At 32.7% G+C, this 17,833-nt stretch overlaps 6 protein-coding genes across 7 annotated transcripts; 3 read left to right on the forward strand and 3 right to left on the reverse strand.

Annotated features, from left to right (window-relative positions):
- The first annotated feature begins 126 nt into the window (after positions 1 to 126).
- Positions 127 to 2,110, forward strand: LOC128883661 (26S proteasome non-ATPase regulatory subunit 14-like). The gene is made up of 4 exons (XM_054136254.1): positions 127 to 411; positions 461 to 1,066; positions 1,147 to 1,269; positions 1,321 to 2,110. The coding sequence occupies exons 1-4, from the start codon at positions 301 to 303 to the stop codon at positions 1,426 to 1,428; spliced, it is 948 nt and encodes a 315-aa protein (XP_053992229.1). The 5' UTR covers positions 127 to 300; the 3' UTR covers positions 1,429 to 2,110.
- Positions 2,111 to 2,252: 142 nt separating this feature from the next.
- LOC128883660 (glyceraldehyde-3-phosphate dehydrogenase-like) lies at positions 2,253 to 3,721 on the reverse strand. Its single transcript, XM_054136253.1, has one exon. It carries the CDS (start codon positions 3,407 to 3,409, stop codon positions 2,393 to 2,395), a length of 1,017 nt encoding a protein of 338 aa, XP_053992228.1. The 5' UTR covers positions 3,410 to 3,721; the 3' UTR covers positions 2,253 to 2,392.
- A 127-nt stretch (positions 3,722 to 3,848) lies between these two features.
- On the forward strand, positions 3,849 to 4,718 carry LOC128883665 (60S ribosomal protein L22 2-like). The gene is made up of 3 exons (XM_054136260.1): positions 3,849 to 4,054; positions 4,107 to 4,238; positions 4,299 to 4,718. The coding sequence occupies exons 1-3, from the start codon at positions 3,950 to 3,952 to the stop codon at positions 4,422 to 4,424; spliced, it is 363 nt and encodes a 120-aa protein (XP_053992235.1). The 5' UTR covers positions 3,849 to 3,949; the 3' UTR covers positions 4,425 to 4,718.
- On the reverse strand, positions 4,719 to 8,379 carry LOC128883659 (uncharacterized). 2 transcript variants are annotated; one of them, XM_054136251.1, is made up of 10 exons: positions 8,114 to 8,379; positions 6,586 to 8,059; positions 6,335 to 6,522; positions 6,217 to 6,283; positions 6,060 to 6,164; positions 5,906 to 6,011; positions 5,494 to 5,824; positions 5,230 to 5,308; positions 5,075 to 5,146; positions 4,719 to 5,001 (listed from the first exon to the last, which is right to left on the reverse strand). In XM_054136251.1, exons 3-10 carry the CDS (start codon positions 6,484 to 6,486, stop codon positions 4,825 to 4,827), a joined length of 1,089 nt encoding a protein of 362 aa, XP_053992226.1. In that variant the 5' UTR covers positions 6,487 to 6,522; positions 6,586 to 8,059; positions 8,114 to 8,379; the 3' UTR covers positions 4,719 to 4,824. The 2 variants fall into 2 exon arrangements, with proteins under 2 accessions (XP_053992226.1, XP_053992227.1); XM_054136252.1 differs by having other exon boundaries at positions 6,582 to 8,059.
- A 119-nt stretch (positions 8,380 to 8,498) lies between these two features.
- LOC128883658 (uncharacterized) lies at positions 8,499 to 11,589 on the reverse strand. The gene is made up of 16 exons (XM_054136250.1): positions 11,312 to 11,589; positions 11,113 to 11,260; positions 10,973 to 11,064; positions 10,861 to 10,916; positions 10,317 to 10,792; positions 10,194 to 10,270; positions 10,048 to 10,144; positions 9,929 to 9,995; positions 9,711 to 9,827; positions 9,534 to 9,654; positions 9,397 to 9,475; positions 9,270 to 9,338; positions 9,154 to 9,206; positions 8,994 to 9,106; positions 8,799 to 8,924; positions 8,499 to 8,730 (listed from the first exon to the last, which is right to left on the reverse strand). Exons 5-16 carry the CDS (start codon positions 10,536 to 10,538, stop codon positions 8,702 to 8,704), a joined length of 1,170 nt encoding a protein of 389 aa, XP_053992225.1. The 5' UTR covers positions 10,539 to 10,792; positions 10,861 to 10,916; positions 10,973 to 11,064; positions 11,113 to 11,260; positions 11,312 to 11,589; the 3' UTR covers positions 8,499 to 8,701.
- Positions 11,590 to 11,698: 109 nt separating this feature from the next.
- On the forward strand, positions 11,699 to 17,610 carry LOC128883624 (structural maintenance of chromosomes protein 2-like). The gene is made up of 33 exons (XM_054136173.1): positions 11,699 to 11,967; positions 12,083 to 12,148; positions 12,195 to 12,278; positions 12,334 to 12,456; positions 12,540 to 12,671; positions 12,727 to 12,794; positions 12,849 to 12,929; positions 12,982 to 13,019; positions 13,086 to 13,183; positions 13,248 to 13,310; positions 13,372 to 13,419; positions 13,468 to 13,790; positions 13,839 to 13,899; positions 13,956 to 14,066; positions 14,138 to 14,260; positions 14,312 to 14,380; positions 14,579 to 14,719; positions 14,784 to 14,860; positions 14,922 to 15,006; positions 15,054 to 15,226; positions 15,277 to 15,379; positions 15,439 to 15,633; positions 15,694 to 15,774; positions 15,831 to 15,974; positions 16,059 to 16,202; positions 16,275 to 16,325; positions 16,378 to 16,465; positions 16,533 to 16,636; positions 16,695 to 16,910; positions 17,020 to 17,121; positions 17,195 to 17,261; positions 17,333 to 17,423; positions 17,470 to 17,610. The coding sequence occupies exons 1-33, from the start codon at positions 11,800 to 11,802 to the stop codon at positions 17,558 to 17,560; spliced, it is 3,609 nt and encodes a 1,202-aa protein (XP_053992148.1). The 5' UTR covers positions 11,699 to 11,799; the 3' UTR covers positions 17,561 to 17,610.
- The last annotated feature ends 223 nt before the right edge of the window (positions 17,611 to 17,833 follow it).

The raw sequence follows: 17,833 nt of genomic DNA on the forward strand, positions 1-17,833 counted from the left end.
TCAACAAAAGAATTTAAAAAGACACTCTACCATCCCTTCGTACAACAACTGTGTTTTTTACACCATCTTATATTGTCCTTCATATTCTTTTTGATTGTTGTAAAAAAAAAAACGTTCACGTCATTAAAAGAATAAAGCATCGAAAATTATATTAAATACATAAAATGGGCTTACCAATTTTTTCTTCACATTCTTCGTAAGGTTTTTGTGTAGGCACAGACTGTCACGAAACATGACACAGTTACCGAGTACGTGAGACAATCTGTGTTATTGCTTTGTTTTGATAAAAAGAAAAAAAATATGGCGGGTTTCCCACAAAATATACGTCAAATTCTTGGTCAAGTTCGAGATATGGGTATAAACGGAAATAATGTGGATCCTTTAGCTTCTATTGATGATACTTCAGAACAAGTAAAACATGACTTTCTTTTTTTCTTTTCTTTTTTCACGTTGTTTCAAGGTGTATGTTTCCTCATTATCACTATTGAAAATGTTAAGACATGGTCGAGCGGGTATTCCTATGGAAGTTATGGGTCTAATGTTGGGAGAATTCATTGATGAATATACTATTCGTGTTGTTGATGTTTTTTCAATGCCTCAATCAGGGAATACCGTTTCAGTGGAAGCAGTCGATCCCGCTTATCAAGCTGAAATGTTAGAGATGTTAAAACGTACTGGACGACCTGAGGTTGTAGTTGGATGGTACCATAGTCATCCTGGTTTTGGATGTTGGTTTTCTGGAACGGATGTTAATACACAGCAAAGTTTTGAACGCTTGAATCGCCGTGCTGTTGGTGTTGTTGTTGACCCTATTCAATCAGTTAAAGGAAAAGTTGTGATTGACTGTTTTCGCTTAATTAATCCACACTCCTTAGTTACCGTTCCAGAGCCACGACAAACTACCTCCAATATTGGGCATCTACAAAAACCAACCATCACAGCTTTAGTTCATGGTTTAAACCGTCACTATTATTCACTTGTTATAAGTTATCGCAAAGGTGATTTTGAAGAAGAAATGCTTTTGAATTTTAATAAATCAAGTTGGATTCAATCCCTTACTGTTTTGGTGAGGTGTTTCACCATTCTATAGTCCTATTTCTTTTCCTTTCAAAAATGTCTGTTCTTTTTTCCATTTTTTTTTGTTAGCCTTTTACCGAACAAAAAAAAGAACAAGAGACTTGTTTGTCTACATTAAAAGACTTAACAAAAAGATATATTACTGAAGTTGAAGAAATGCAAACTCATTCAAAACAGTCTAATATACCAAAGGTAGTATTTATTAAAACTTTATCATTTTTCTCGTATATTCCTTTTTTCTAGGTGGGTAAATTAGATGCTAAAAAACACTTACAATCCGCTGTTAACGATCTGCTTATGAATTCTTTAATGCAAACATTTACTGCTATGATTGGCGCTAAAATTTTTTAATTCTACCTTTCAAAAAAAAACGGTTTACTTTATGGAGTATGTCTGTTAAATAAAAAGAGAAAAACGGTTCTCATTTAAGAAAAAAAAAAAAGGAGTTTTCATGAAACTATTACTGACTATCTTGAATAGAAGATTCAAACAAAGTAGCACTTCACCATGTCAGTGTTTTATACGTCTGACGAAAGACGACGTTGTATGAATTGTTTTTTACGTCTTTGAAAAGATATTGAACAAACACATGAAAATCATTAACACAAACGGAATCTTTAGAAAACGTTTGTTTTGTTTTCTCTTCCTAACTAGACATTCATTCTACGCAGCTTGAAAATAACATTTCATAAAGTTTTAAAGACTTTATGTTCTTAATGTAAACGCGGGTTTTTCGTGTGATCGGCTATTTGCTCGTCTGTGCCGGTATTTTGAGCTTCATTTTTAAAATGTCTCACAGGAGGAAGAAGAATTTTATAACACGCCACCCATGATATTACTTCGACAAAAGATAGGAAGTAAGAAACAAACTTCATCTTTTATTCATATTTCTATGTCTTCGTTGTACAACACGAAACTCCCGACCATAACAAAGACGTTGTTATATCTTTTACTATAAATGTAACTCCCGACCTGAACAAAGACGTTGTTGCATCTTTTACTATAAGCACAATGCAGCACCTAAGGCTATACGCGGATACCCCTTTAACCGTGGCGTTCATTCGTGATAACATTAATCAAAAACTCATTTTTAGCCTTATTTTTCTATTAACACCTCCTTGTTCGAACTTTTTCAACACACACACAAAAAGTCCATAAAGTGACCTTTCACAAACTATTTTTTACAATTCTCTTTATTATATTAATGTTCAGTGAAAAAGTTTTCACGTTTTAAAAAAAAAAGTTTATTTACGTCTATAACAAAATTAAAGACACATTTAAACGTGCTAACAGATTTTGTTGTTGTCTGAAAAGTTTACTCTTTTGATGCAACATGCGTCGCCAAATCTACAAGACGATTAGAGTATCCCCACTCATTATCATACCAGGAAACAAGCTTTACGAATGATTCGTTAAGACGAATTCCAGCTTTAACATCAAAAATTGATGAACGACTGTCATGTACAAAATCTTGAGATACAACTTGTTCATCAGTAACACCAAGAATTCCTTTTAACGATGTCTTCGACGCTTCTGTTACAGCTGCAACAATTTCCTCGTACGTCGCTGGTTTTGCAAGCTTGCATGTTAAATCAACAACAGACACATCTGGAACAGGAACCCTGAAAGCCATTCCAGTAAGTTTTCCATTTAATTCTGGAATAACTTTTCCAACAGCTTTCGCTGCACCAGTAGAGGCAGGAATGATATTGTTGCTTGCACAACGACCATCTCTCCAGGCTTTTCCTGAGCGGCAAGGTCCATCAACTGAAAGTTGATTTGCTGTCATAGCGTGAATTGTGGTCATTAAACCTTCAACTATGCCGAATTTTTCATGAACAACTTTAGCCAAGGGAGCCAAGCAATTAGTAGTACAAGAAGCATTGGATAGAACGTTTATGGATTTGTTGTATTTTTCATGATTAACACCCATAACAAACATTGGAGTATCATCTTTTGGTGGAGCAGAAATGATAACTTTTTTTGCTCCACCTTTAATATGACCTTCAGCACCTTCTTTGCTTGTGAAAACTCCTGTTGACTCGCATACAACAAAAGTATTAACAGAACCCCATGGAATTTGTGCTGGGTTTTTCTCATGGAAAACTTTAACAACATTTCCATTCACAATTAAAGAGTCTCCTTTAATTTCAACGGATCCCTCGAAACGACCATGAACAGAATCATGCGTAAGTAAATACACCATATACTCAATATCCATAAATGGATCGTTTACAGCCACAACTAACGCATCTTTACGAGATACAGCTGCACGGAATACAAGACGTCCAATACGTCCGAATCCATTAATTCCTAATCTTAAAACAGTCATTGTAATTTAATTTAAAGATGATAAATTTGTTTTTTTCGTTTTACTAATAAATGAATTTAAATAATGCAAAAGAATTGACAACGCAACTGACATACATCAGGTAAAGAGTTTTGGGAGTGCCCCCAAGACAAAAAGTCTTAACTCGACATACAGTTGTTTGAAGACGCTAACAATACCATGCGTCCCAACCTAGTAACAGGTCCATTCAAAAGCGCACGTGCAAAAAGAAACAATTAAAAATACACATCTTGTGGCATTAAAAAACGCATTTGTCGCATATGTACTAAACAACCACGTATTTAGTCAAACTTTATTTTTGTTTGTTAAAATAAATGCTTTCTTTGTATGAGTGTACGTGTGTGTACTCACGGTTTTTTGCACTGCGACTATAAAACTGCACCGTGTCCCAAGGGACGTGTAACAGAACTTTTTCTTTCAGAAAAACAGATATGGCCGCTCAAAGGAAGAAAACAAACGACAGTGTCACACGCTTTGCGAAACATAACAAGAAAAAACCTGTTTGATAGTTTCTTTTGCGTCATGACAGACACAATGAATAAAATAATCACAAAGAAACAAACGGTTAAATTTATGTTAGATTGCAGCAAAGCGGTGGAAGATAACATTTTAGATCCGCATGATATGGTAACACGACTTGTGTTAATTTCTTTTCTACTTCAATTATTTTTTTTTTTAGGAGAAATATTTTCATGATCGAATTAAAGTCGACGGCAAAACCAACAATTTAGGATCTAAAGTTGAAATTTTGCGGGATCGCTCAAAAATCAGCGTCGTGGCGGAAACACCTTTCTCAAAACGTTATATTAAGGTATGACAACTCCTTAAGCATTTTAATACAGTAGCGAATCATGCCTGTTTTCCTTAATAGTATCTTGCGAAACGTTATTTGAAAAAGCAACAAGTGCGTGACTTTTTGCGTGTTGTTGCCACTAATCGTAATAATTATGAATTACGCTATTTGAACCTTGTTAATGGAGACGATGCTGACAAGTAAACTGTTCCTTATTGTAAATAATTTTCAAAATAGGAATTTCTTTAACAAATTAAATACTTGTGTCATGACTTATTCCATACGAAAAAACACGCTTAGATGGCTTTTTAAAAGTGAAAAGATACTCTTAAAAAGTCGTTTTGATTAAAGAAAAGTTTTCTTGAAGAAAAATTAGTAGTAATAAAAAACATTTTTTTTCAAGTTCAACAGAAGAAAATATATCTCTGTAAATTATTTAAAGATATTTGACAGCTAGTAACGTTGAATCCGTAAAAATTATAAGAAAGGAACTTATCGAAAAGCTTAGATAGTCGTTCTAAACTAATTTAAAGAGAAAAAGGAACGGGTTATTTTTTTGGAATGAAGAGGAGAGACATAAAAAACGCAAATAAAAAAAATTTATTTAAAATCCTGTTTTAAACAGCAACAAGTCGGCATGAGAGGGTGTAGGCATTTGAAAACACGACGTCGAGTTAAAATGCTCTAAAGACGATTGCTGTTTTTGAAGAGCTTGAATTCGTTCTTGTAATACATTGTCGGAAGTATTGTTTGGTGAAGTGTTTTCTGCTTCATGGAAAAGCTAAAGAAAAAAAAAGTACCACACATTTAGTTTAAAGACAAGATGAAAAACTGATTTATGTTAGTTTTCTTACTTGGATTCCTGTTAACACATCAGGATCATTGATAGAATTCAGAGTTTGCAAAGATAATGTATTTGTTGTTTTCTATACGACCAGACGTAGAAAAATATACAATCATAAGCTTTTACAAACACACACAACACTTTTATTCCCATATGTTTCCTTACTAGCGATGATGAATGAAACGAATAAGAATCCACAAAAGGTTTTAGTATCTCTACGACATAATTAAGACTGCGAATGGATCTAGACAAAAATTACACATCAAGTCACAGTTTGTGTAACAGAAAAACAGCAACACATCCATGCGTCTTTGATCATTTGGTTAAGAAAAAACGCTTCTTCTTAACAATCCTTTTTAACGTTTTTTCTTTATGAAAATGATTGTAAACTAAAGGTTCCACATTTCAAAAGAAAACTAACTGTCTTACTTTGCACCAGTGAACGTTATTTTTCCTGTAGAGAAAACATTGGCTGTAACAGACTCCTCCTTATTGATTTTGGCTTCTTTTAATGTATGCGGAGTGTAAGCTCGCTTAGCTCCGCTTGTTATCATATAACTTCCAACTGCCCCCTCGGTTGAAAGTGATTCTAAACAGTGTTTTTCTGATTCTAATTCTCCCATCAATAATCTGCGAAGTTTAACGGAAACATTTTTTTTTTTTTTTTCTTGAGTCACTTTTAAATGATCAAGCTCCGCTTGGCTATTGGAATTATTTAAAGCACTTTCCAAAGGCGGTACAACGATACGAACACGTGCAGCTTTACATATACACAATTAAAAAACAAGTGAAGCTTAAAAAAAACTAGGAATGCGTTTAAAAAAAATAGAAAACGTTTTACCAGGGAATCGATCCGGCTCGTAGTCAACAATTCCGTTAAAATCAGACACAAATTTCACCAAATTTATTGGATAGCAATTATCGTAAACGGCTAGAACATTTTGGATCTAAAAACTCATAAAATGATACAGCGATTAACAAAAAAATGAATCTACCTCAAAATTTTTTAAATTAATTTTATAATTTAATTTGGCCGCTAATCTTTTAGAAATTTTAATCATAGCTGTTTTCACTTCATATGTTCGACATCCACCTGTTGACTGTATAATTTTGACTTTTGAACTTTTAAAAAATGACACTAAAGCCACTGACTTGAATCTTTCCTGATTCAAAAAGAGAAAGAGTGTAAATGGACCCGCTTTTTCCGCGAACGTCAATTCTTGTCGAACACAATCAAATATTCAGAGTGGTTTTTATTTTTGAAATTTACCTTAATGCAGGAAATTCTTCTGGATTATAATAAGAATTCCCCAAAACTGTACTACTTTTGTCTAAATCGATTTTATTATTGCATTCAAATGTAGCACTTGCCAGAACATTATGAATAACAAGAACTTGCTGTTTCTGTGCCAAAGTCGTCATAGATTTAGACCGCTTTTTTGCTAAAGAAATGAGCGTCTACGATAACAACGTATGACACATTGTGTCTGAAAGGACTGCAAACTTCGACAGCCCACCTACTTGCCTAATCAGTTTGAAGTATTTACGGTAGTGGCAGCTTTTAAATACTTGTGAAACAACAATTATTAATAATTTTATTTGAAATTAAAACAATTGTTAAACAATTTATGCACCATTTTTTTGCTTCCCTACTGTTTATTAAAAATTTTTTTCTGCTGAAAGATAAAATCCTTTTGTTTTCCTTTATGGAAAATAAAATCTCCAAAGTTCTTACAGATAAAAACACTTAAACTATATGTGTCATGCCCAAAAAAACAAACTTATTTTTTTTTTAATTTTTTTTTCTATAACAAGGTAATTCTTTCGTTCACATTAGTCAGCGCCGTTTTCCTAAAAGTAAACAGCAATAGTTTTCTAAAGCATGAAAAAAGTATTCTTTGTAACGATCAAAATAAATATTATGTTTTTTTTTTTTATTTATTTCTTCTTGCACGCATTCCTCATAAACAATTTATAATAAACATTTTTTTTTTTTCAAACTATCATAGTTTTTTTTTTTTTAATTAGTTTAAAAGAAAATTTTTGACATTGCTCAAACGCATATTCGGCACTTTCATTGAAATGTATCGCATCACTCAAGAAAACAACTTTTTTTGATTACTTTTTCAGCGCACAGAGTCTCCAGTCAGCTGACACAGATCACATCAAACCTTTCTTTTGTTGATTTTTTCTCTAAAAAAAACTAAAATGCTACATACTGTTATAAATTGACCTCTCATACACGAAACAGCAATATTAGTAAAACACTGCACGCTCCTGAAAAGGTGCCTTACGCATTGACGTATCTTAAATAAAAAGCCCTTGTTTTAACCAGCCAAAAAGAAATACTCGTTGTACGTACACATATGTCAAATCATTGAAAAAAAAAGAAGACATTCATACCTATTGTTGAACTATTGATGAACTGTTAGCTACGCTTGTTAACCCGCCCTACTATAGATTTTTCTTGATTTCCCTTTCTTTTTCTCTGTTTCCAGAGCGAGCACAATTTTCATTCTGGTTTTGTTTTAGCCTACGGCGTAAATTTAACATCCTCAAAACTACCGTTATTCCCTCATTTGGAAGATCTTAAAATCGCGATATTTCTCATCCTTGAAAGCGTGTTCAAATCTTTAGAATGCTTCCTGGTTACAATGGAAAAATTAGGAATACACTTTTGATCGTGCTCCTTTCTTTTCATCTAGATTGACACGTATACTTGAGGATTCAAACTGATCACCAACTTTTCAACCAACGCGATAGTACATTTTCAAAATAGACACTTTGACAATAAACAATTACAGCAAATTTTAATCGGTTAAACAAGGTTTTCTAATTTCACAAGCTGTTTGTTTACCTGAGCTCTTCAATACATGAGATGAAATCTGTATCATCCCAACTCAGATTGCCCAACTTTGGTCACTCAAAAGAACAAGGACACAACCGTTTCGCTTCAGATATTACTTTTAATTTTTTCTTTTATCGCCACAAGCGCCTGAACACACGCAGCGCAACAACTTCACTTAGGCAATAAGGTTGAAGGGGATACCTTTTTAAAAACTTGCCCTCACGGACTCGACTTGAATGAAACACAACAAACGGACGTCAACGGTCCCAAGATGTCTTTTATTCGGTTTAAATAACCACCATTGAGGGTCCTATTATGCGTCGCAAGTTGTGAAATTGGTTATCTCGTTGAACATGAATTTTTGGTTAGAATCAGCCAATAGTATTAAATGTATTTTGATTGCACCTTTGTTTGGTTTTCTTTGTTTACAATTTTTCCTGACCCACTAACTTGTAACAATTGGAAAGAATACCACCAACATTGGTCATAAAAAAAACTAATGTCTTCTGTTATCAGGGTTACCGTATAGAAAGCAACGGTGTTGATAAAAAGCGTGTATTAAAAAAAAGAGTGTATTAAAAAAAAAGAGAAAAGTGTAGAACATTGAGTTGCGTTAAAATACCCCAAAAAGTTAATTTAATTTATGTAAAACAGAAAAAAAGATACATGAAAGTCAAATTTTAAAAGACTTTGATCAGCTTCTTTTGTACGAATGCCGTTTCAACTAGTGCGCAGTACGCAGAACGTTTTCATTCATGTCCAGAAATCGAAAATCTCTCTGGAAAAGTTTTATTCAACAGTATCTGTAATGCCGCCATCTAAGAAAAAAAAAAGAAATACAGCAATGCAAACAACTATGTTTCTTCCTCAAAACGACATTACTGACCGCTTAATTCAAACACGCACTCCGCTTCAGGACAATTAGGAGAATCGTACACTTTACAAATCCGTTGGTTGCCTTTACCTTTCCGCAATGATAGGCGGGTTGTTGAAGCATGCCCTAGAACGTGCCCTACACACAAAAGAATTTACGCAAACAAAACAAAAACAAACAAATCGTTTACTGTTTCTTCAAACTTACCTCCAATAGGTTTACTTAAATTAGCTACAAATGTCAAGCCCCCCCCAGGATCAGACATGACGTGGTTGGTGTAAATAATGGCAATATTAAATTGTTCAGCTATCTTAATAAGTCTGCTCGTTTCATTGTTTAACAACAGACAAATAAAAGGTTTGTTTACCGGCTTAAAGTTCTGTTCAAAACTTGTTGTCGCTCTGCCAATTCTCCCCTACCCTAAACAGTTTGACATGAAATTGAAAACCATGTATGAAAAACAAATTAAATTGTGCGACGTACCGAAAAATCTACTCGAAAAAGATTCATTATTGAATCGACAATGAGAACACTAAAATGATCTTCGATCATCTGGAAATCAGAAAATGTTGATGTTCATGTTCTCTTTCTTTACATAACAATGACTTACTTTAGCGGCCGCCATACTTAATAACTGATTGAGATGCTCATGCGTGTAGGCACGCGCATAAATTATATTTTCTAAAATACTATCAACGTACAATTGAAGTCATTTCATTTTCAAAAGAACGTTTTATAATGTCTTACGCTTCAGCTGATAAACCATAACGTTCAGCAACTTTCCCAATTTTCTCGGGCCGAAAAGTACCTTCCGTATCAATGAAACATATTTTACCGTTCCCTCCATTAATACTCTGTGGAAGTTGTCCTTAAGAAAAAACGCATTGTTCAATGAGTTTAATTTCCACAACTATCTCTTAGTACCTGTAACGCAAACTGTATGACATATTTGAGTTTTACCAGTCCGATTTTCTCCAAAAATTTCAGTAATCGACATAGTTTCGATTCCACCACCAATTATCTCATCTAATTGACTACTCCCTGAAAATTAAATGCACACGGCATTATTTCCGTGTTTTATAAGGTTACACATTTCACTCATTATCGTGAATTCTGCCTTTTTGTTGAATAGTAAAATTAACCTGTCGTAATGTGCAATACAGCGGTTCTTTTATGTAACAATTGGGATCCTGTCATGAAATTAGTACTCTTTATACACCAAAATAAAAATTTCAAGTTGAATTTAATATTGAGTACTTACAGTTTCAATTTTACAAGCAGCCTCAAAAATTTTTTCAACCTTTGCTTCAGAAATTCCTTTAATTTGACACAACTCCTTTTTCGTCGCTTGAATAATGCTTTCATGTACATTAACAACAACAAAAAAACATTAAATTCGATTTCTACCTTAAGACAGTGCAAAAACCAGACGATTTTAGTTTTGAGATATCCGCTGCATTGATACCCAACGCTTGTAACTTGTCCTTGAAAAAAAACAAAATACAGTCAAGGCATTCCTATAGAACATACAATCCCATGATAGGTATCCGACTCATTTAAAAAATCTTCTTGTGGCGTTTGAATAACAATTGAATTTGTGTTTTGTTTCACACTTAAACGATTTCTTTTCGGAGTCGCATCAAATGGTAAAGGTGTTTCTATTCCTGGTGTTGTGATTTCTTTTAATGATTTTGTAGATGGTGTTGCAATGATCGGTTTAGATGTTGAACGACTTTGAACCAATGATGTCATTTTAAATTTAAATAAATTTTTTTTTACATGTCTGTATAAGTTTGTACAGAAGATGTCGCGAGACAAAAAAAAAAAAATAATAATTATCACATAACAGTTTCTGCATATACGCTCGAATTCATTTTGTGTTGAAAGGATAAAAGACACAACAGAAAAGTGTTATTGTTTTTCTAAAAATTAAGGTAAAAGATCCGTCGCAGTTTCTGGTAAATCCCCGTACACTTCTATAGCATAACATCCTGGAATGTATTTATCTTAACATACACACACACACATACAGTTAAATAAAAGAAAACATTTTTTTTTCGTTTCAATCGCCTACTTAGACGGTTAAAGTCTGCCGCCCAACTTATTTTTGGTTGCATAACAGCTAGTAAACTACGAAAAAAGGTACTTGTTATGAAAAAGGAATGCATTTTGTAAAGAAAACTGACCCTGAATATTTGCTTGTTGTGTAATCCAAAAGTGCTGATTTCTTTTGATGAATGTTGTAAAAAGGGCAATTCGGACATCCATGCTCAGTAAACTACAAAACATTAAAATTCAAGATAATGCTCTTGTAATGGCAGCTTACCTGACGTTCCGAAGCCACTAAATGGCAACGGATGCATGCTCTAAACTTCCCAACTATTTTTTCTTTAGAAACCTTGACTCCATCCGAATTTACTACGCTTGTAGTGCGTTTCTCGGAGAGAGGTACTAAGCCTTCACATATATCGAGACTATAAAGTGAAAACATGTTATCATGCAATTATTTAAAAAAAAAATAAAACCTTTCCTCAGCTGATTCTTCACTTTGAGATGCCATAGTTTAACCTTGAGATAATTTTGCCTTATTCCTTGACAATAGGCGAAGACTTAATTAAAATTCTTGGCTCAGTTGGGCTCAGGACTAGTCGGTTAAATTAAATGATGCGATCAATATTCACATTTACACTTTCACAAACGAAACTACCAAATTCTAAAATAAATCACACATATGGGTGAACCTTGTAAAAAAAACTTTTAGGAAGACAAGTTTTGTGAACTATTAAAAAAAACTAGCAAGTTTAATAATTTTGATTAATATCATGTCATTAAAAAAAATCTGAACCAACCTAAAATAGCCCTGATGAAATAACTGAGACATGCTGATATTTTTTCTTTAAACAATTGTGTTAAGAGCGAAAGGTTGTCTGAGGAATAAAATTAAGAAAGTAACACTATGTACTATAGTTCTACATTGTTTTTATCATAAAAAAAATACAGTGCGATAAGTATTATGTATTTAGAAGAAGTTATATTAGATGGTTTTAAAAGTTATGCTAATCGCACAGTGATTTCTGGATTTCATCCAAAATTTAATGCGATTAGTGGAGCAAATGGCACTGGAAAATCTAATATTTTAGACGGTATATGTTTTGTTATGGGAATAAAATCTTTAACTCAGGTAAATACATACCATCAAATGTTCTTTTGAATACGTATATTGATCACACGTGAAAATGTTTCGACATGAAACACAGATAAAACTTAAAAGATGTTTCATGTGTCGTGAATTGTAGATGCGGGTGTCAAAGATAGAACAGTTAATTTACAAACAAGGCCAAGTGGGAGTTTCTAAAGCAAGCGTATGTGAATGTTTTTGAATTGTAATAAAAATAAAACTATTTCAAGGTGACATTAATCTTTCGAAATAATGATCGGCTAACGTCACCAGTGGATATGAGCCATATGGAAAAAATAACTGTTACAAGACAAGTCAGTTTTGGCTCCGGAACAATACTAGCAAATGACTGTTTGTTTGTGTGTGCAGATTGCTATAGGAGGGCGTGAAAGGTTTCTATTAAATGGTCATAATGTTCGTATGACAGATATTCAAGCAATGTTTCAATCGGTTCAGCTTAATGTGAATCATCCTCACTTTTTGGTAGCTCAGGTAACGTTGAATTTGTCAATAGAAAAGAAGATTAAAATATTTTTCTTCAATTTCATGCTCACTTTTTTTGAAATACTGAATAGGGTCGCATTACTAAAGTCATAAATATGAAGCCTCCTGAAATTCTTGGACTTATTGAAGAATGTGCTGGAACAAGACTTTATGAATTAAAACGGAGTGAATCAACTAGAAGAATTTCTATAAAAGAGTCCAAGGTTTTTCCACGAATAAGTTACAGTTGAGATGGAATTTTTAATGTTTTTATTATAGCTCGAAGAAATTAATAAGCTTGTGAGCGAAGAAATTGAACCTGCTATTATGAATCTTCGAAAAAAACAGTAATGTTTTTTTTTTAATGAATCAGAATCAATTGCTGTATATGATTTTTTCAGGGAAGAATATGCTAAAGGATTACGGATAGCTGAAGATATTTCTCGTTTAGAAAAGCAATGTGTTTTACATGAATATTTTAGGTTACCAAACCATTGTGAAATAACCCCAAAAAAAAGTTTTTGTGTGTCTTAGGCTTTTACAAGATATTCAACAAGTTGAAATGTTATGTGGTACAGTTGAATTCATTGCAAGCCGTGCTTTTTTGAACAACACACGTCCTTTTCTTTTTTTCTTAGATAAAGACGAGGCATCTTTAAAGAAACATCAACACGATATTAATTTTTCCAAAAAGCAGCTTGAAACCTTACAAGAATCGCTTACACATGAATCCGAAGTACGTATATTTAATGTCGTCACTTTTCTTTTTTAAAATCAATTTGTTTCTATTATTTTTTTAGAAACAAACTGGAGATAAAAAAACCCTGCAGGAATTAATTGATGAAGAAAAAAAAGCGTCTCGTGTAAACTTGTTAACAAAATAAAGACGTTACGCTTTATTGCTTGTTTCTTTTTTAATTGTAGAATATGATAACGCTTTCTGTGGAACTGAAAGAAATTGAAAATGATAAAGTAGAATTAGCTTGATGATCTTATTAAAGAGATGCAGTCTTTTTTTAGGCTCAGTTAGAAAAGCAAATTGAAGAATTGCAAGAAACTTGGCAAAAAGACGAAATCGAAGCCAAAATGATTTTACAGCTGACTGAAAAAGATTTCAGTACTGAAAAAGAAAAGGTGGAAGCTTTAGATAAACTTAATGAGAAAATGGACGATTTGCGAGCCACTATAGAAGAAGCACGCACTGGGTGCGTGTCATTTAACGCATCAAAAGAATTGCAAACTGTTACGTCGCATCGGAGTACCGTTCGGGACAAAATAGTGGATGCCGAAATACGTTTAAAATCCTTACAAGCTGAAACAAAAACCCTTGAAATTTTTTTAAAGTAGAAAATTGGCCATTCCCAGTTTTCTTAATATTTTTGTTAATTCAGAAAACGTGATGAAGAAATTTTATTACTACGAAAATCTAACGCCCGCGCTCATCAAGAACATGTAAAATACTTGAAGAAAAAATTATCATTTCAATAACAAAAAAAATTACTTTTTAGGTAGGTGCCGATATTCAGACAGATATTGTGAACGTCCAAAAACAAATTGATGATTTAAAACATTGTTTAAAACATCAAGATCAGACGTTAGATGATCTTAAATTGGCTCAGGTATTTGCTTTCAAGTGCATTTTATTTAAGAAAACAAAAAAACTTGTATTTTTTAATCAAACAAAAAATAGTCGACTCTTCCCAATTTACAATTGGCCCTTAATGAACTTGATGATACTATTTCTAATTTGAAGCGAGGTTTATTTCATATAACTCGCATTCACGAGGAAAACCCTCAAGCGGCGAATGAAGGGGTAATGCCTTGTTACGCTGTTTTTTTAATTTTTAATTAAACTCATGATTAGATTAAGGGAGTGGCAGCAGAGCTTTTTCACGTCAAAGAAGAGTTTTCATCTTATATTTTAGCTTTAGAGGTGACTTTTTTTCTCCAAATCACTTTCACATATTGCCTTGATCACTTTCCTCAATGGAATTTTTTTTTTTTCTTTCCATTCAAAGAAAAGAAGATTTTTTCTATATTTTTTGATGAATTGAACACGCAAATCAAGTCCTTTCAAACTCTTTCTTTAAATTTTTGTAAAAACCATTTTTTGTTACTGCATTTTTTTTAGGAAGCCGGTAAAAGCCGTTTACTCAATATCGTCGTGGATAATGATGACACAGCAAAACGTTTACTTGACAAATATAAAAATATTCGTCGAATCACTTGTATTCCTTTGAATCGCATTCAAGCGCAAGAAATTTCCGATCACGTAAACACTCTTTTTTAGTGCTATTGAATTCATGCTTAAGCTTTTTTCTATTGATGCAAGTTAGGTGGTTCAAAAAGCGAAACGTGTAGCAATGTTGCCTTCTGATTCGCTTGATTTAGTACGTCCTTGTGATGTTTTAAGGTATTTTTTTTTTCTTCTCCTCTCTTTGTCACTTGCGGATTGGCTCATTCCTTTATGCTAGCTGTGCATCCCCAGAGTATAATAAGGCACTTTGTTTTGTATTTCGTCAAACCTTATTATGCGCTCTTCCTGAAATTGCTCATAAAGTCAGTTGCTGTTACTTGACTCTTCGCAAATATTCGATGAAATGTAGGTGACAAATGACGCATCTTTACAATTGGTAACGATAACAAAGGATGGTGATCATTATAATCCTGCGGGTTCTATAAGTGGTGGTTCATCTTCCGGTTTTAATGGCCTTTTGAGTCAATTGGAAAAACTGCGTGCAGCACAAAACGAGCGCTTGTTAGCCAGTGAAAACTTTAGGTCAATAAAACGTTTTTGTGTGTGTTCTTCAAATGTTTTCCTATCTTTAGAATGGAAAAAAAAAAGTATGAAGCATTAAAAAAGATGCGTGATCAAGATAGTGAAAATGCAACCAAATTACAAAAACTTCAATTGCAATACGACAATTTAAATGTAAAAAAAAAAAATACAAAGTGAAAGTCTTACTTTTATGTAATTTATAATTTTGTTAGATACGTTTACTGGAACAAAACTCTCTAGATACTCAAAAATCTTTAGAGAATCATTTATTGGAGCGAGAAAACATTGTCAAAAAATTAGAAAATCTTCGCACTCAAGAAATTCCAAAGCTTACGGAAAATATTTTACCCAAATTAAGGGAGGAACAAAACATTTTACAAGGCTCTGATGAAACACGGGAAGCTTACGTAAGTAACACTCATGACACTGATTTATCGTCACAATTTACCTGGTTTTGGACAAATCAGATGGCAACATGCCAACATGAAATGGAGACTTTAAAAAAAAAAGAAAAACAATTCAAAGAAACCTTACGACAATTGAAAGATGTATTCTGATTGACTGATATCGGTTCAAAATTCTCACAAATGCCTTGCTTTTGTAGAAAAACAGTGAGAGTCATCGGCACTTAACTGTTCTTCAAGAAAATATTAAATGCGCCAAAGAAATGATTTCTCAAAAAAAAAATGTTGATTTACCTAAACTTATCCAGTTACAAAATACCTTGTCCACAACGTTTAACGATTCGGTAAAACTTGATTGACAAAGTTTTTGGGTCACGTCGAGCTAATACATAAAGCCAAAAAAAATGCATTGATTTAATTTTTTAAAGGTCACAAGTCATACTCTTTTAATAAAGGAAATTGAGAAAATTAAAAAAGCTATAGGGCTTGATGAGGAAGCGGGGCAACGTTTTCATGAATCAAAACAAGAACTGGAGATATTCATTGAAGAAACGGAAACAAAAAGTACCAAGGTTTGTTTTTCTTCTTTTCACAAAAGAACTTTTGACACACAGTCTTTGTCTTTTCTTGTTTCTATTTTTTAGATATCCCATAGTTTAGCACAGAATAAAAAATTATGGAGCGATTTGGCTAAGGTAATAAAAAAACATGAATTTTACCACTCTTTCTTTTTTTTTCTCTCAACAGAAACGGTCTGTAATGTTACGAGAAAAAGGATGGGTCGCAACAGAGGCCACGAAACTTAACGATCAAAGTGAACCGTTTCATTTAGCAGGTTAATTTAAAAAAAAAAAAAAAATTTTTTTAAATTGCATTAAATAAGATTTCTTTTTTTTATTTAGAAAAATTAGAAAAATTACAATTATTACGTGATTCCTACGATACTCAACGCAAACATAACAAAAATGTGATTGCTTTGTTAGAAACTTCTGAAAAAGAATTTCAAGTATTTCTCATTGATATTCCCCTCATTTTCATATAACGAATGAGATTTTGTTTTGTAGGAATTGAAAGAAAAAAAAAATCAATTGATACGAGATAAAAAGAAATTAGAGCAATTTATTGAAGAATTAGATATTAAAAAACGTGAAGTGTTAGAAACATGTTGGAAGCAAGTCAACGAGTCTTTTTCGGAAATCTTTTCAAATCTTCTACCCAACTGTAATGCTCAATTATGCTTGACGTCGACTAACAAGATAGAAGATGGTTTAGAGATGCAGGTAAATATAACAAGTTGAATCATAAGTACAGTCGCTTTAAAAAGTGTGACACATTTTTTCATGTTGATATCTTATGTTAATTAAATGATTTGTTTTAAACTATTTTAAGGTTATGCTGACGGGAGTTACCAAGAAATTTTTAGGAGAACTTTCGGGGGGCCAAAAATCCCTACTAGCCTTATCATTGATTTTAGGTCTTCTTAAATATAAGGTACAATACATGAGTGCCATTCATTAGAAGCTATTTTCAATCAATGCATATCCATGACATTATTTTTTTTTAGCCAGCCCCTTTCTATATCTTAGATGAAATTGATGCCGCACTCGACATTAGTCATACTCAAAGAATAGGTACACAGTTCAATCTTTTTTTATTAAAAAATAACTTTAACGCAAAATTTTGTACTTTTTCAAAAATAAAGGTCATATGATCAAATCACAATTCGGACGTTCTCAATTTCTCATTGTATCATTAAAACAAAATTTGTTTAATTATGCAGATGTCCTGTTTAAGTGAGTTGAATTAAGTTGTCCCTATTTGTGAATATTTTATTGATAGAACATGTTTTAAAAATGGAACGTCGTGTGTTTTAAGGGAAACCAACGATAACAGCTTTGACAAAAAACGCAAAAAGAATGAATTACAGTGAAACATTGTTTAGTCAAATACCATCCAACATTTTCGCCTGATGCTTATTATATAAGAGACCATAAACAAGATGACGTTGATTACTAAATGTAGTATACACGTTTGAACGTATTAGAAAAAAAATCATTTTTGAACGATTGTACAGCACATTATTGTTTTTTTTTAACAAAAGTGTTAAAACTTTTTTTTTTTTTTTTTTTGAATATTTCGACTGTAATTTTGTATTATTATTTATTAAAACGTTTTGTTTGAGAGTCGGGAGATAAAATGATTT

Source organism: Hylaeus volcanicus, unplaced genomic scaffold (assembly GCF_026283585.1).
Source record: "Hylaeus volcanicus isolate JK05 unplaced genomic scaffold, UHH_iyHylVolc1.0_haploid 12237, whole genome shotgun sequence".
NCBI classification, from domain to species: domain Eukaryota; kingdom Metazoa; phylum Arthropoda; class Insecta; order Hymenoptera; family Colletidae; genus Hylaeus; species Hylaeus volcanicus.

What these genes read in the sequence shown, in the direction of transcription:
- LOC128883624 (XM_054136173.1), top strand. Translation starts at nt 11,800, where the DNA reads ATGTATTTAGAAGAAGTTATATTAGATGGTTTTAAAAGTTATGCTAAT. An exon ending in TGGGAGTTTCTAAAGCAAGC is followed by an intron (nt 12,149 to 12,194) that starts GTATGTGAATGT and finishes AACTATTTCAAG; the next exon opens with GTGACATTAATCTTTCGAAA. An exon ending in TGCAATACGACAATTTAAAT is followed by an intron (nt 15,380 to 15,438) that starts GTAAAAAAAAAA and finishes TAATTTTGTTAG; the next exon opens with ATACGTTTACTGGAACAAAA.
- LOC128883661 (XM_054136254.1), top strand. Translation starts at nt 301, where the DNA reads ATGGCGGGTTTCCCACAAAATATACGTCAAATTCTTGGTCAAGTTCGA. An exon ending in TTCAATCCCTTACTGTTTTG is followed by an intron (nt 1,067 to 1,146) that starts GTGAGGTGTTTC and finishes TTTTTTTGTTAG; the next exon opens with CCTTTTACCGAACAAAAAAA. An exon ending in AACAGTCTAATATACCAAAG is followed by an intron (nt 1,270 to 1,320) that starts GTAGTATTTATT and finishes CCTTTTTTCTAG; the next exon opens with GTGGGTAAATTAGATGCTAA.
- LOC128883665 (XM_054136260.1), top strand. Translation starts at nt 3,950, where the DNA reads ATGACAGACACAATGAATAAAATAATCACAAAGAAACAAACGGTTAAA. An exon ending in TTTTAGATCCGCATGATATG is followed by an intron (nt 4,055 to 4,106) that starts GTAACACGACTT and finishes TTTTTTTTTTAG; the next exon opens with GAGAAATATTTTCATGATCG. An exon ending in TCTCAAAACGTTATATTAAG is followed by an intron (nt 4,239 to 4,298) that starts GTATGACAACTC and finishes TTTCCTTAATAG; the next exon opens with TATCTTGCGAAACGTTATTT.
- LOC128883658 (XM_054136250.1), bottom strand. Translation starts at nt 10,538, where the DNA reads ATGACATCATTGGTTCAAAGTCGTTCAACATCTAAACCGATCATTGCA. An exon ending in TGTATTGCACATTACGACAG is followed by an intron (nt 9,828 to 9,928) that starts GTTAATTTTACT and finishes TTTAATTTTCAG; the next exon opens with GGAGTAGTCAATTAGATGAG. An exon ending in TATGGTTTATCAGCTGAAGC is followed by an intron (nt 9,476 to 9,533) that starts GTAAGACATTAT and finishes GTACGTTGATAG; the next exon opens with TATTTTAGAAAATATAATTT.
- LOC128883659 (XM_054136251.1), bottom strand. Translation starts at nt 6,486, where the DNA reads ATGACGACTTTGGCACAGAAACAGCAAGTTCTTGTTATTCATAATGTT. An exon ending in TTAATTTAAAAAATTTTGAG is followed by an intron (nt 6,012 to 6,059) that starts GTAGATTCATTT and finishes ATGAGTTTTTAG; the next exon opens with ATCCAAAATGTTCTAGCCGT. An exon ending in ATGTGTTAACAGGAATCCAA is followed by an intron (nt 5,002 to 5,074) that starts GTAAGAAAACTA and finishes TTTTTTCTTTAG; the next exon opens with CTTTTCCATGAAGCAGAAAA.
- LOC128883660 (XM_054136253.1), bottom strand. Translation starts at nt 3,409, where the DNA reads ATGACTGTTTTAAGATTAGGAATTAATGGATTCGGACGTATTGGACGT.